This window comes from Notothenia rossii, assembly GCF_949606895.1.
Source record: "Notothenia rossii genome assembly, chromosome: 3".
NCBI lineage: Eukaryota > Metazoa > Chordata > Actinopteri > Perciformes > Nototheniidae > Notothenia > Notothenia rossii.
Genome location: NC_136901.1, coordinates 39,762,839 through 39,778,864, shown reverse-complemented (window position 1 = coordinate 39,778,864; position 16,026 = coordinate 39,762,839). Strand labels below are relative to the sequence as shown.

General features: G+C 41.9%; 1 protein-coding gene across 1 annotated transcript; it reads right to left on the bottom strand.

Moving 5' to 3' along the window:
• Positions 1 to 8,266: 8,266 nt before the first annotated feature.
• On the bottom strand, positions 8,267 to 14,876 carry LOC307033679 (uncharacterized protein). The gene is made up of 3 exons (XM_079672220.1): positions 14,860 to 14,876; positions 14,653 to 14,761; positions 8,267 to 9,704 (listed from the first exon to the last, which is right to left on the bottom strand). Exon 3 carries the CDS (start codon positions 9,457 to 9,459, stop codon positions 8,719 to 8,721), a length of 741 nt encoding a protein of 246 aa, XP_079528346.1. The 5' UTR covers positions 9,460 to 9,704; positions 14,653 to 14,761; positions 14,860 to 14,876; the 3' UTR covers positions 8,267 to 8,718.
• Positions 14,877 to 16,026: the final 1,150 nt, after the last annotated feature.

Below are 16,026 nucleotides of genomic sequence, written 5' to 3'. Positions count from 1 at the left end.
TAACGCATTTAACGCATGCGCAGAATGGCCCGCCCCATACATCCCACCAGTGGCAATGCCAGGGTATGCCTGGGGTAGGCTACAGCCATATGGCTTAGCCCCACCATGAAAAATGATGTTAAAGTAAGCTAAATAAAGTCCGCCAACTCGCGCGGAGTAAATTGCACAGACAGCAGTTAGTAAGATTGATTTCAGTAGCCACTTGTCTGGAAATACCGAAGACTAGAAACGGTTTTGAAAACTTTTGTCACGTAGTGATCGTCTTCTCAATAGAACATCTTTGATAATGTCTTCTGGCCAATCAGAATCAAGATAACGGCGTGGTGTTGTTGCAGGAAGACCCGACGGAGAATACTTTTGCTGTAGTACGGTTATGGCTAGAAAGGATCCGTCTTGTGTAAAACTCTCGCGAGAGTTTGGCTGAATGTCAAGTGGCTGAATGTTTACGTTTGGCAGGCAGCCTTTCAGTTACGATCGTTAACATCAGTGGGCCACAGCAAATGATGATGATAAGCTAAACTATCTATTAATTATGTCAATTACAGGGAGTGTGATTGTTGAAATAGGGTGTTAGCGGTTATGCTGGTGTTCAAAGAAGAATGACAACACTGTAGATCACCAACACTATGGTTTATTTTTTATTCACAGGCAAATCAACGTTGTCGCAGCAAAAGTCCCAAGATAGTTCCTGGTGCAATACAATGTTCCCTTGCAGTGTTTTACTATTATTTCTGATGTTTCTCTATTAATATTGCTGCTGCATTAATGTGTATGTTGCATCATGTTACTTCTGTCGATGTGTTTCCGAGCCGCTCCGATTACAACGAGAGTTACAACGAGAACGTGACGTCATATTTACACTAGACGGATCCTTTCTAGCCATAACCCTGGAGTACATCTCTCCTCTATATACATCGATACAACATTACGTGTTGATAGAAATCAACACGTAATGAAATAAGACCCCACGGTTTGATGATTGATAGGTGTTTGGGCTGTCTTTCATTTTGACACACAGAAACATGTTATAATAAACATACATACTGTATGTTAAATGGATATTTCCGCCTTCTTTTATTTATTTGTCCATTCCCACAATAATATGCATAAAGAAATTGCATATTTTGGACATAGTTCGAATGGTGATTAATCATGATTAATTAATTTAGAAGGTGTGATTAATCTGATTAAACATTTTTAATCGTTTGACAGCCCTAATTGCTATATATGCAAATGACTCACCTTAGAGCACTGTTTGATGAGATAAGTAGCTCGAAAGCTTAACATTTGACATCCGATTTTCTGAAAATCTTCAAAACTCTTGTGAAAACACAAATGTACTCATGTGATCGAATTTTTTTGGTGTTTTAGATTTGGTTACCAAAGTCTTAGGATCACAAAAGCAGTGAAATATTTGAATTACACTGTATATAAATGTGTTATTCATGTCTTCTTTTTTGTATGTATTGTGAACGCAACGCTGCGCAAATGTGGGTCTGACTCTGCCTCACAGAGGTTGACTGGCTGTCTACATGATGTGGCCTGCCGACATGGCCACTTTCATACAGATCATACACTAATGCCCTCGATTGGTCTATGTGTGTCATTCAAGCTCGGGAGGGTGTGGCGCGAGCAAGCGAGAGAGAAAGCGCGCGCACCGGTTACGTGTAGGCTATTGTTTTTATTAGCATCTGGTGCTAGCTAGCTGCACTAATGGATATAATGAGCTGTCAACAAGGTGGAGGAGAGTCCTCTCCTGTCAGACTGAGAGACTGGTAGCTACAGCTCAGGTGAGGTAAAGGACTGAGTGTTTAGATAGTTAACTTAGTCTAAGTTCTCAGTGGGTCTCAAACGGTTTGGTCACCATTTATGTAAACACATATTTCCATTTGAAGGGGGAGTGATTAGTAACATATGCATGAATAATACAAATTGTTTTTAACTAGGTGAAAAAAGGTAAGATAAACTTTAAAAACTTGTTGAGAGCTAAAACTAGTCTTTGCTGCTGCCTCAAAGAGGAGCAGGGGGCAGAGGAGGGAGACAGGTGAGGCTGGTTCAGGAGCCCAGACACACTCACAACCATAAATGAACCAAAAACAAATAAACAAGTTTCAATGTTTTTTCATATTGGATATGGTATGTTATTGGTTATAGCCATGTACTTATGATGTTATGATTATTTAAATGTATACAGTTCTGTTTCATATGGGTGTAGTCTCTTTATTTCCCCCTCAAAGTGCACCAGATTGATGCATTCAAGTCCAACATTTAAAAAAAATAATCTTACCGGGGGAGCAAGCCCCCGGACCCCCCTAGAGGATTTGAGGTCCACCTCCACTTAAAATATGTTCACAATGATAGGTTCCTAAATAGATTTGCAATTTTTTTTTAAATAGTAACCCATGTCCAGTCTATTCTGGGGTAGTAGATTTAAAGTTTAGGGATATCACTATGGGCAGCAACGCTGTAAATATTGACAAATAAATCCAGGAAAATGGCACAAAAGAAAACTGGTAGTGGCCTGGCTGGGTGTATAATTCCCGGCCTGACTTATTGTCCCAGTCCTGCCCTGCTTTCTGCTGAGGTGTATCTTGACCTGGTGGCAGCCGCAGATGGAGGTGGAGGCAGCTGTAGTGATGGCTCTGGTGAAGGCCCTTGAGCCAGCCAGCCAGCCAGCCAGCCAGCCAGCCAGCCAGCCAGCCAGCCAGCCAGCCAGCCAGCCAGCCACACACATTTCCAGTATACTTTACATTCAGAATAAAATCAAAGAGACACATATAACATAGGCTATCTGATTACAAAGTCTCATCTGTACAGGACGGTAAAATAACAACAGGCACACATATAAATACATCTATGACAGCCTCATCTGTACAGAACAGTATGATAAAATAATCGATGGTCGGTTTAAAGTTTTATTATTGGGGGCTGCTGGTTTAATAAAAGAGGTTAACAGTTGTGCTTTCCTCGTCATACCGGGGGGTGGAGATCCCCGGCGAGCTGCATCGTCGAGGATCTCAACATGGTGGATGGCCTGGACAATTATGTGAGGTCCCCGTCTCATACTTACTATTGATATAAGGAGAATATTATAACTCTTTATATCTGTTCCAAATTGAAATGTTGGAAGGTAGCTTCAAGATTTGAACCCAGATACCATCATGCATCACACAGTTAAGCAGAGTACACCAAGATGTTCTCAACCCTCCAAGTTGGTCTGCATTTAGATTTAACATTTCCAAGTTTAATTTGGATATAATGTTTTTTAGTTCTTTGTGATCCAGGAAAAACATCTTTAGTAGGTGAGAGTCTCTTGAGATTTCCAATGAATTGGATTTTTATACACATAATGTCTGACCTGTACATATTTTTAGAAGTCTGTATTTTGTAAATGGTAATTAAAATGTTGTAAGTCTTTCACTGTCAAATATCATTCTGATAATACCTGCTCTTTGCTAGAGTCTAAAATATGGTCTTTAGCTTCTTCCATGACCACTAAGCATTAGTTATCAAAAGATTTTGCTTAGCAACGGGGGGGAATTTGTTCATTGTCTTAGAGCAGATTGACAGGAGAAACTCCTTACATGTTTACCACTAAATCCTGTACTTTCTACTTCTTACATTTTCAAAACCAACCCGTTACTTTAGTTTTAATCTGCATTTGGTCGAGGGATCATTATTATTTTGAAACATTGAGAGCCTATCTTTTGGTGGCTACGTCCAGGGGCGGACTGGGTCTAAAATTCAGCCCTGAAAACTGACCCAGTCCGGCCACATGAAATGTCAAATGTTAGAAATCCACTGTTTATTATTTAAGTACATTTTACGTCCGATTCGCTCATTTTTTCCTCTCTGTACACAACTCCACTTTGGGCATTGGCCTGTCATCAGATTTCATTTTTAGTTGCTTCTGTGGCGTAAATTTAGTAAAATAGTTTTTGATGAAATACTCCAAATCTCCACCCTCCATAATTGCACTTTCTTCAGTTGCTTGCTAGTTTCTAAGGGCGGTGATGATTTACAGTACGAACTGAAGTTGATGCGATTTGATTGGATTGTGAGGCATGACGTGAGCCTCATCTGATTGGTTAATCCCTCCATTTTTTTCACCAAGGGAAGCCAATTTCGGCGAGCCTCCTCTCGCAACAGAGAGTGCAATCTACTGTTTCACCATAACATCTAGAGGGGCGCTGTTTCACTCTTTGTAAAATACTCAATGAGAATGGGGGTGAAGGGCCAGCAGCAACACACAGCACAGAAAAATTACCGAAACTAAACGAACAAAGTGTTTTTATTTATTTATTACTATTATAACTAAAATCCAAAAAAACAGGGGAAGCCTGGCTTCCCTTGGCCTCCAGGAGAAAACGCCACTGAGTTCAAGGAATAATTCTCACCCACCTCTTGCTCTTGCCCTGCACTTCTATGTGCCAGCTCATGAGGTTGGCTGTATATCTGAACTCGCGCCCTCATCATCCTCTTCATCATCTTGCACTTGTTATAAGCTGCTGATGATAGTGCTTACCAGCGCTGCTGCCAACAAGGTCTGTCAATTTGCGACATTTATCTGCTTCACCTGCGAGTGACTACACCTTTTTTTCTCTTGCCTTCTCGGCCCCACCTTTTTCTTTGAGTTTTCTTTGATTTGTATCCATGTTTTTTCATTCTCCCTGTCTGCCGCGGCGTCTAACCCCTCTAGAGATGGGCGACTCCTGATTCATCCGGATCATTAACCCGGATCCTAGAAATGAGCTGGTCGTGACGAGTCTCCCCTCTCCATTAACCCGAGTCCTTTGAGTCCTACACCTGGTGTGACGTACAAATTAAAACTATAAATTGCGTCACTCGCTACTCTCTTTATAACATGTAAAATAACATTACAACGTACCCCAGTCCATCTGCCTACCCTTTAGCAAGTAGGATAGCTTCCAGAAGTTATCGTTTGGCAAAGGGGAGGGGACGCGGATCAGTGAAACTTCCTGCAGACTCGTGGGGATTCAGAGCCGCGGGAGCCGGGAGCCGAGTCAACAGCAGACTCAGAGATTCTCAAATCCTGACTCACTGTGCTAAACATAGCAGACTCGTGCGGACTCAGAGCCGCGGCAGCCGGGAGCTGAGTCAACAACAGAGTCAGAGATTCGCAAATCCTGACTCACTGTGCAAAACATAGCAGACTCGTGCGGACTCAGAGCCGTAACCGTATAGCAGCAGATCCAGAGATCCAGCAGATTCGTCGTCATGAACGAGTCAACAGCAGACTCAGATTTGCCAAATCACAAAATAACTCTTTTTTTTGTGATCAACATTTTTTATTAAAGCAAAAGGCACTGTGTAGTGGAGGTTAATATAACGTCAGTTTAATATGCTCGTGAAATGCAACAACTTTTCGGTTTCACCGGTAGGATTTCTACTGTCTTGGTGATGCTGACTCATATTACTCAAATGACTCGTATGATCCGGATCTCTTTAATGACTGACTCATAAAACTCCAAATCCATAAAAGGATCCGGATTTGCCATCTCTAATCACTTCTCTTTTTTCTTCTTCGTGTGTGATTATTTGACAGATAAGAACCACACAACTGCATCAGCGGCCGCTGTCGCCCTCTGTCGGCCATCATTGCAACTTAAATGATGACGTTAAAGATCTTCTCTTTTTTTTTCAACGGCCGTTCTGTGGTTTTCCAGATTCTACAGATGGCCAGTCCGCCCCTGGCTACGTCCCAACATTGAGACTAATCAATCAAACATGATAAGTGCTATTGTACTGTACATGTTCCTTTTTTTAACAAAGCCTTTTGGGAAGAGGCGTTTGAGGCTCTTAAAAAATAAATCAAACGCATCACAATTCATGCCATCTTTACTTTTTTCTTACGGTTTTCACTTCACTATCTAAGAAGAAAACCCTTAAAATGATTTATGTTTAAAAGTCATTCCACACTGAACTATCTTTAATGCACTTCTCTCTAAAACCTTGGATTAAAGGACCCTACACACTTTGAGATAATCAGATGTAGTTGTTGACTGCGGCGCTACGACGTGTAGAAAATTCTTCTTTGATTCAGTTCAACTTTAGAGAGCGTGGGAAAAAGAGGGTCAGAAAAAGGATGAGGGCCACATGGGGATTTATTTTTTGGATCATTAATGCATTCAACACATTGAGACTTAGTCAAAACTAAAAGACCTATTCAACAAATATTTAGAGCAAAGTTTATATTTTCATGCAGAGAAATCTCAGTTGAGGTTAACAGAAATCGTCCTGAGCAGTGACAGCCTCCATGGCTAAACAGACACAGGAAGGAGCGCCGCCTAAAGAAACTCCAACATCTACAGAACAACTCATGAGAAGATGTTAAAGCACATCCCATAATGTTTGATTGACAGCTGATCTCTGTGCAGTGAAGACATGAACAACCAGCTCTCAGCAACTATGATGGACACACAATGAGTTTAAGAAGTAGAAGAGTTCCTCAAATGACTTCAGGCTATTTCAGTTTACAGAACTCAGCTGTGGTTCCATTAGGATAATAAAGCCCAACTCCAGCATGTAGCGGCTGAGTGAATGTGGTCTGGACTCTGTGGAGGAGAGTCATGGTTTCAGAGACGCTGTAGAAGGACAGAATACCTGCTCTGTGATCCAGGTACACTCCTACTCTGGAGGACTGAGGACCTGAGACGGGAGTTTGGATACGGTTGTAAAGAAATGAATAACTGTTTTTGTCACAATACAACGCCCAAGATTTGTCATTTTTCCAAATCCACATTGATTCCCACCCCCTGCTCTGCTGATATTCTTGTATGCGACTGCTACTTCAACTTCTCTCCACTCCACCTCCCAGTAACAACGTCCACTCAGACTCTCTCTACTCAGGACCTGAGGATCTAAAGTTAATCTGTCTGGGTGACTAGAATAAGACTTTTGTGGTTTCATGTATGTTGCTTTTCTGCTCCCCTCAGATAATACCAGCCGTGTGTTTAGTGTGTTTGGATCCAGTGTGATCTCCTGTGAACATTTGAAGAACCCAGATCTGGAGGTGGGCTCTGCTGCTGACAGTAAAACATCCACTTCAGTCGGTGAGACGTTTGTCCATTCCTCTCTCAGGACGTCCTGTAGTTTGTCTCTGACTGCTGACAGGGCCGCCGTCATGTCCTCAAAGTAGCTCAGAGGACGGATGTTGTTGCTGGAGGAGTGTGTAGCTTCACTGAGGGCTGACAGTGAGGGGTAGCTGTGCAGAAACTGGTTGTGATCCTCTGTGTGAGACAGCAGCTTCAGCTCAGCGTCTCTCCTCTTCAGCTCCAGCATAGCAGTGATCAGCAGGAGCAGCTTGGAGTCCAGTCTTCTTCAGCTCCTCCACTAAAGCTGATAGCATGGTGTTTTCCAGCGGGACAGGCCTCGGTGTGAAGCTCTGCCTACACTGAGGGCAGCTGTAGATCTTCTTCTCATCCTCTCCATCCCAGAAGCCTTTAATACACTTCATGCAGTAGCTGTGTCCACAGGGAGTCGTCACTGGATCCTTCAGTAGATTCAGACAGATGGAACAAGAGAAGGTTTCCCGGTCCAGCTGAACTCCTTTCTGCGTCATCTCACCTCTCAGTGGCAGCGAGTGTCTGAGTTTCACTTCCTGAGAGCTGAAACTATGTGAGCTGTGATCTGATCAGCATGTGTGTGAGCAGTGAATGTGGCCTATCAGCTCTTGTGCTTTACCCACATGTTGGTTACACCCATCCTCCTCAGCGTGGATCTGAAGGACAGGAATTTACAAACGGAGCCTCGCTTACAACCTGCTCTACATTTGAAAACAGTCTTCAGCTGTAAAGTGTTTGTTTTAAATTCAGGCTTTTGTAGCACATGGCTCCACACTCATGGTAGCAGTGGTGTAAGAAGTATTCAGATATTCTACTAAAGCAAAAGTACAAATACTACAGGGTAAAAATACTGTGTTACAAGTAAAAGTACAGAAACATTGGTATCAAAATATACTTAAATTAGCAAAAGTATGTGTGTTTTATCACAGTTAGTAAATGTAGAGCTAATTTGAATAACCTTATATTCTGCTGCTGGATATCTTATCCCCTATAAATAACTGTCAAGGTGTATTTAATAATTGATTTATATTTTTGAATGATCTAATAATCTATATCTACCTAGTAACTAAAAGCTGTGAAATTAATGCAGTGGATTAAATAGTACAATACTGTCTTCTAAAATGTAGTAAAGTAGTAGGGAAATGGAGACAGTAACACACAACAACCAATAACAGTCAGGGTGAAAGAGAACACAAGTTTATTTATTTAGACCAAAGAAAATGCCCAGCTGCGCAGGAAGTGATCAGCTGATTATCTGCAGTGAGAAAATGGGGGTGAAGAGAAAAGAGCAGGAGGAGGGAAGGTCAGTCCACCTTAAATGAGCAGTGGGTGATCAGCAGGTGAAAGGCAGGACACGGGAACTTGGTCCTGAGGAGATGTAACGATTATTAAACAGGAAATAATCGAGTCAAGGGGTCAGAGAAATGAACTTTTCTGATTATTAGTGAATCGGTTGCAGGCGGGTGAAATCAGGCTTAGGGAGTAACGTATTACATGTAACGGCATAAAGTCATCAAGATACAAAATAGGCAAATGTATTCCCTGACAGTTACAGAAGCAGCTGACGACCAACACACTTGTGTCTTTTGAAACGATTACGCCATTTAAATCTTTTGTCACAAACTGGGCAGCTCTATTTTTCCTCCCCTGTGTGGACTCTCATGTGTGACTTTAAATGTCCACTCTGTGAAAAAGCTTTCTTACAGACTGAGCAGCTGTGTGGTTTCTCTCCTGTGTGGACTCTCATGTGTGTCTTTAAATTTACACTCACTGTAAAAGATTTGGTACAAACTGAGCAGCTGAATGGTTTCTCTCCTGTGTGGACTCTGAGGTGTTTCTTTAAACTTCCACTCTCTGAAAAAGCTTTTTTACAGACTGAGCAGGAGTGTGGTTTCTCTCCTGTGTGGATTCTCATGTGATTATTTAAACTTCCACTCTGGGAAAAAGCTTTCTTACAAACTGAGCAGCTAAAGGGTTTCTCTCCTGTGTGGACTCTCATATGGTCCTTTAAATGATCACTCCGTGAACAAGCTTTCTTACAAACTGAGCAGCTGAATCGTTTCTTTCCTTTGTGGACTCTCATGTGTGTCTTTAAATGTCCACTCTGTGAAAAAGCTTTTTTACAGACTGAGTAGCTGAATGGTTTATGTTCAGCACTACGTCGTGGATCACTGACGGATTCATGTCTATTTTTCAGTGAGTTTGAGCCTGATGCTGGTTCTCTGGTCTCTTTCCAATCAGCACTGTCTTCAGTGTCAGGTCCAGAAGAGTCTTCAGTGTCGTCCTCAGTCTTTGGTTGTAAACTGCTCTCTGGATCTGATTTCCTGGCTGGTTCTGGTCCTCGACAGTCATCTCCATCAGCTTCTGTTTCCATGTGTTCAGTTTGTCTTTGATGAGGCTGAGAGGACTGAGGTTTCTCTTTATCATCTTCACTCTTCACAGGGTCAGGAGTGAAAGTGGACTTTGTGATATCAGCCTCCTCCAGCTCCTGAAGCTGCTCTCCCTCCTGTTCCTGCTTAATGTGTGGGGGGGGCTCTGGGTCCTCCTGGTCCAGACTGGTGCTCCTTTCCTGCTGTTCAGGGAGAAGCTCTTCTTTAACCACCACCAGCTGCTGGACGTCTGCAGGAAACACACAGTCAGAACAAACTGTTAAGTGTTAGCATTTACAAATCTAATCACCATTACAATTGGAGACATTTTGCAGCCCTAGTTAATGCCTTTGTTTTTATATTTTCACATTATCTTTCTTAGTCCCACCTATTGTGTATTTGTTTTGGCTCAATTCACCTCATGTAGCCCAGCCCTTTAAAAATGAAAAAGGGTTTTTTGTTCTGGCGTAGCACTAGTCACAATGTAAACAATGAATTGTATTTGAGATCGTTCACAGATACACTACGCCTACAGTATAGAATTAAAATCCTGCATTCAAACCTTATTTTACGGCACGTTCTTATGTAAAAGTAATGATGGTGCAGTAAAATGTTCCCTGTTTTGATTGGACAGATTGGGACATTTTTCAGGAAGGTTCACTAGATGAAATAACTACTGTTACCAATGACTATATCAACGTCTGTGTAGAAGTAGTTGTGCTCACTAAAGAAATACAAATCTATCCAAATAATACATCTTATGTGACTGAGGACATTAAAACCGTTATAAATACCAGGAAAATAGCTTTCAAAACAAAGACTATGGAGCACTTAAACAGACAGAGAAAGAACTGAAAGTCAAATTGAGGGAATCAAAACTGGCACACAGAGAGCTTTTGGAAAATGCTTTTAAAGCCAAAAACCCCCAAAAGGTATGGGACACCATGAAAACCATGACAGGAATGTCATCCTCAGCTAAACCTATTGTGACGAACAATGAGTTTTGTTTTGCTCACGAACTAAACACATTTTTTACCCGTTTCGAGTCACTGGATAATTCTGCAAAGTGCACTGAAATGCTCGAAACAATAATACCTGCTTCCTCTGACAAAATTACCATCAGTGTCGAAGAGGTCAGAAAAACATTTCAGTGCACCAACACCAAGACAGCGGCTGGGCCAGATGGGTGCAGCGGTTTGTCTGCTGAAAACCCTTTTCTCTTAATGCATTGCATAAAGATCGGATCGGGAAAAATCGGTATCGGCAGATTGTCAAAATCAAATGATCGGAATCGGATCGGGAGCAAAAAAAGGTGATTGGGACATCCCTACTGATAATAGGCGCTTTCACACCGCAGTACTTTTCCCACAAAGGTTCATGAGAACTTAGTTCATCAGAACTAAAGAACCAAGTACAGATCGCGTTCACACCGGAATAAGACCCTGGGGGTGGATTAGGCAAATGAAGCCGCTGACGTCACTTCTTCTTTTTCTGCTTTGGGTTTACTGGCAGGCCGCAAACCAGTTCACGGCGTATACTGCCGCCCAAAATCCCCGGCCGGAAGTCCCCAGAGTTGGGGACTGGCCTTCCGAGTAAATCGCCAGAACGCCGACACCTCCTCATCTCCACCGTTCCCATGTTTTATTTTGTGTTGCCATAAGTTAGTCTCTCTGCGTTTCTGCGCTGGGCTAATGCTAATAATGCTAATGCGAGGATAATAAAATGGTGGCTTCACAACACTGTTTTTGAGTTTTACGGGGCGTGGTTTGCAATCCGCCCAGCCAATCAGAAATATAGCTCTTTTCTCACAAGAGAGCCGCATGAGAGTCCCTGCTCTCTATCAGGGACGGAAAAGGGGGTAAAAAGGTTCTCATGAATAAATTTTAGTTCCGGCTCTTTTTGGTGTGAACGCGACATTTCGGAACTTTATTGGAACTAAAGTGGGAAAAGTACTCCGGTGTGAACGTGGCTATTGCTCTTGAGATCAACACCAAGAAAACTGAGGAAATCATTTTTGGCTCACCATCTGACTCTCATAAAGTCCCCATTGTCATCCATACAGATGAAATCAAGCAGGGAGTTTCATACAAATACGCGGGTGTAATGATTGACCATCTGCTGTCATGGAAGGATCACATTGAATATCTGTGCAAAAGGACAAAACAAAGAATTTATTTTCTCCGCCGTCTTAGGTCTTTTGGGGCGAGCAGAGAAATTCTTCTGTTGTTCTTTAAATCTGTGATCTTGTCTATTCTGCAGTACTGCAATACTACCTGGTACAAATGTTTGTCAGCAGCTTTAAAATCAAAACTGCTCCACCTGTTAAAAATCTGCTCAAAGATTGTTTGTCAACCCTGTCAGAGACTCTATGACTCAGCCTATCATAACAACCTAGTGAGGCTGTCCAACAACATCATCTCTGACCCAAACCGTGTTCTGAACAGTGAATATGAACTGCTGCCATCTAATCGGAGATACAGCATCCCACGATTCAATAAAGTCAGACTGAAGCACTCCTTTGTGCATTAGACAATTCTCACAGTAAATACAGAGCTAAATCCCAGATCAAATGCACGCTGAAGGTTCTTTGAGCATGTTTTCTCTCACTGATTGTGCTGTTATGTTAAATGTTTGTTTTTGTGTTGCATGTATTGTGTCTGGATACTTGTCTGCTGATGTTGGACATGGAGCTGCTGTGACGCAAGTCAAATTTCAGACTTGATCTGACATATAAAGTAATATTGTATCGTATCGTATGTCAGTGTTTAATTTATGTTGTTTCTTGATTATTTTGTATGTTGCATTTTACTGCTGTACATGTTCAAAGTTGCGCTTGTATGAATGATTATAGATGAGGGAACCTGCTAAATATTAAAAAAGTGTGTGTGTTTTCTATATACAGTACCAGTCAAACGTTTGGACACCTTCTCATTCAATGTTTTTTGTTTGTTTTAATTGGTTTCAATGTTTACCCTATATACAAATAGTGGCGGCGCAGCTATATAATATGTACGATGAACCACCAGAGGAAAGAATACACTGGACCGGGTGTATTCTAACCTGAAGCATGCCTACAGAGCGGTACCACTCCCCCATTTAGGTCTATCTGACCACCTCTCACTGCTTCTCATCCCAGCTTACACCCCCCTCAGAAGTAACACCAAGCCGGTGGTCAAATATATCAGAACCTGGCCAGAGGGGGCACTCTAACAACTGCAAGACTGCTTCGAACACACAGCGTGGGACATATTTGAACAGACAGTCTTGGAGGAACACACAGAGCCTGTCTTATCCTACATCAAGTTCTGCACAGACACTGTAACTGTGGAAAAACGCATACGGGTCTACCCAAACCAAAAACCATGGATGACAAGAGCGGTGCGGTCTCTCCTGAGTTCCCGTGACACAGCCTTCAGGACGGCTTGGCAAGGGAGAATCTGAGGAGAAGCATCAAGGCTGCAAAGGAGGACTACAAGGAAAAAGTGAAGGAGAATCTCGCTCATAAAAACTAGGCTAGCAGACCCCCCCCACTTTTATACTCTGCCCCTGCCCCTGCAAACTACCAGCTCCATACCACCTCCCACTCTCAAAGAACATCAGGTGACGCTGAGGTCTGTGAATCCTGGAAAAGACGCAGGACCAGATGGAGTACTCGGCAAAGTACTCAAAGCTTGTGCTGACCAGCTTTCAGGGGTCCTGACCAGGATATTCAACCTGTCCCCGTCACAAGCTTGCATTCCATCCTGTCTGAAAACAGCTACCATCATTCCTGTCCCCAAAAAGACACCAGTCAGAGAGCTCAACGACTACAGGCCAATAGCCCAAACATCAGCGGTGATGAAATGTATCTAAAGACTGATAGCCGACTACATCAAAGCCAGCCTCGCACCCTCCCTCGACCCTCATCAGTTTGCCTATAGACTATATAAGGATGCCGTTTGTCGATTTTAGCTCAGCTTTTAACACCATCATACCTGACATACTAGTGGAAAAACTGTCAAGCCTAGGATTCCCCTCCATCTTATGCGCCTGGATTAATAATTTCCTTACAGACCGTCCTCAGACAGTGAAAATAGGCCCCTCCTCCACCCGCACCCTCAGCACTGGCTCCCCGCAGGGCTGCGTGCTGAGCCCTCTACTCTACACTCTCTACACACACGACTGCTCTCCCATTCATCCCTCCAACTCCATTATCAAATTTGCAGATAACACCACTGTGGTCGGCCAAATATATAAGGGAGACGACGAGTCGGCATACAGAGGCGAGATCCTGAAGCTGTCTGCGTGGTGTTCAGCTAACAACCTACATCTGAACACAAGCAAAACAAAATAAATCATCAGACTTCAGAAAGCACCGTCCAGAAAAAAGAATATTTTTAACTATGTATTCCCCCGTATGATTGTTTATGTTGTATGTCCTATTGCCGTGTTTTTTAGTGTTATGTATGTGTTTGTATTTTTTGCTCACCGGGACAGAGTTGCACTCTGAATCTCGTTATACTCTGTTTATAATGACAATAAAAGGCTTTAACTTAAATATATATACAGAATATATTATAAATACATGTTGGCAATAATTGATGGATGAGATTTTACATGATTTTATATTAATGTTTTAATTTCTTAATGACCTTTGTACTAGTTCCCCTATTCTTTATCAAGTAACATTTTAGATGTGTTTAATTTATTATTGAACATATGTATTCATTGATTTCTTCATGAATTATTCTCACGCAATTTGAATTAATCCAAAGTATTTGTTTTTATTTGCTTTTACACATTTAAAAAGAAAAGGTGAATAAAGAAGCACATTAAAACTAAAGTATCAATGTATGTCACATTTAACCAACTAGTGCCTACATGGGTAATATTTAAATCAGTACATTAAATGGCATATTATTCAATGTATGTATTTTTATAAATATATTTATTTTGGTAGGTTTGCTCTTCCGTAATACATTTTAATTATTATAATAAAGTAGATGTGTCTAATAATACTTACATACTTTTACTTAAATAAGATATGAATGCAGTACTTTAACTTGTAATGGAGTATTTTCACAGTGTGGTGTTTGTACTTTTACTTCAGGATCTACTACCTGCAGCAAGTGCTGATAAAGGGTCTAAAGTGTTATTAATGTGATAATAAAGTGCTACTGAAGAGTGTAAAGTGTTGATTAAGGGTAAAGGGAACTGACCTGCTCTGTGTATCCGAAGCTGAGGCTGTAAAACAGCGTCAAGTAGTTTCTGGAGTCTCTTGTTGTCCTCTTTGGAAAGAGACAGCTCCTCCTCGAGATCTGCTATCGTCTGTTCAAACAGAGCAAATATCTCTTCAGCAGCAACAGTGAGTCGCTGCTTCTTCAACGACAGCAGCATTTGGACTTTACTCATGTTTCCTAGATCACCTTTTCCTGCAGACTCCGTTAAACACAACGTTTCTCTCTCCATCAACCTCTCAATCTGACTAGTGTTGCTAACGTGTTTCAAGCTAGCATGCTAAGCTAGCTCCGATAGTCCGAGGTAAACGCTCCAGAAAAAAGAGCAGACAGTCCATTCAGAGGTTTATCCAAACACACAGATGATGGACCAGTAGAGCTGGAGCTCTCACACACTTTCTCAGGAACACAGATTGAACCGTAGAGACGAGACGCCACGTGGATCCAGGTTGAGGTTCTTCTTCTTCTTCTTCTTCTTCTCTCGGTTTTTTGGCGGATTTCAAACAGCTTTAAGGTGTATACCGCCACCTACTGTACAAGAGTGTGTTTCACCATATCATCCTATCACCACTTGTGGAATTATACCACTGTATTTACGTTGTTTTAAATTCTTCCAATCACTCCCTGCCTGCCTCTCTGACCCTGTATCTTAGTGTTTCCCTCTCTGTTTTGTACATGTTGCAGTGTGATGTGTTCCACATTTTCTTTCACTCCACACCCCCTGCATTCTTCAACTTCACTTTTTCCCTTTAAAAACATTGTGCCCTTTAATCCTGTATGATCCAGTCTGAGTCTAGTGATTGTGATCTCCTCCCGTCTGTTTCTTTCTGTAAGGACTTTATGACTGATTTGTGTAACTTGTGGTATCTCCTCCCTTTTTGATCTTCCTCCCACCTTTTCTGTCATATTTCCATACCCTTCTTCTTATTGCTTTTCCTTCTCCAAGTGAAACTGGTATTGCCATTTCCTTTTGTAACGCCTCTTTTGCTAACTTATCAGCATGCTCATTCCCTTGAACCCCCTCATGTGCAGGCACCCAGCATAACTGCACTGCACATCTATTCCCTTCCTCTGAAGTCTCAGTAAGCAGTGGTTAACCCTATGGAGTCTAATTGTATTTTCTCGATTTTTAGATGTTTTCTTAAATCACCTTTTAAATGTATTTCTTCTAACATTGCGCCCCATTTGTTACATATCAAAATGTTCCGGACATTCTCTGGTATTGCTATTAATGCTGTCAAAATTATCGTGTTAACGGCGGCAATTAATTTTTTGAATTATGCGTTAAAATATTTAATGGCACGCCCCATACATCCCACCAGTGGCAATGCCAGGGTTTGCCTGGGGTAGGCTACA

Coding starts and splice junctions, on each gene's coding strand:
- LOC307033679 (XM_079672220.1), bottom strand. CDS start 9,459: ATGGAAACAGAAGCTGATGGAGATGACTGTCGAGGACCAGAACCAGCC.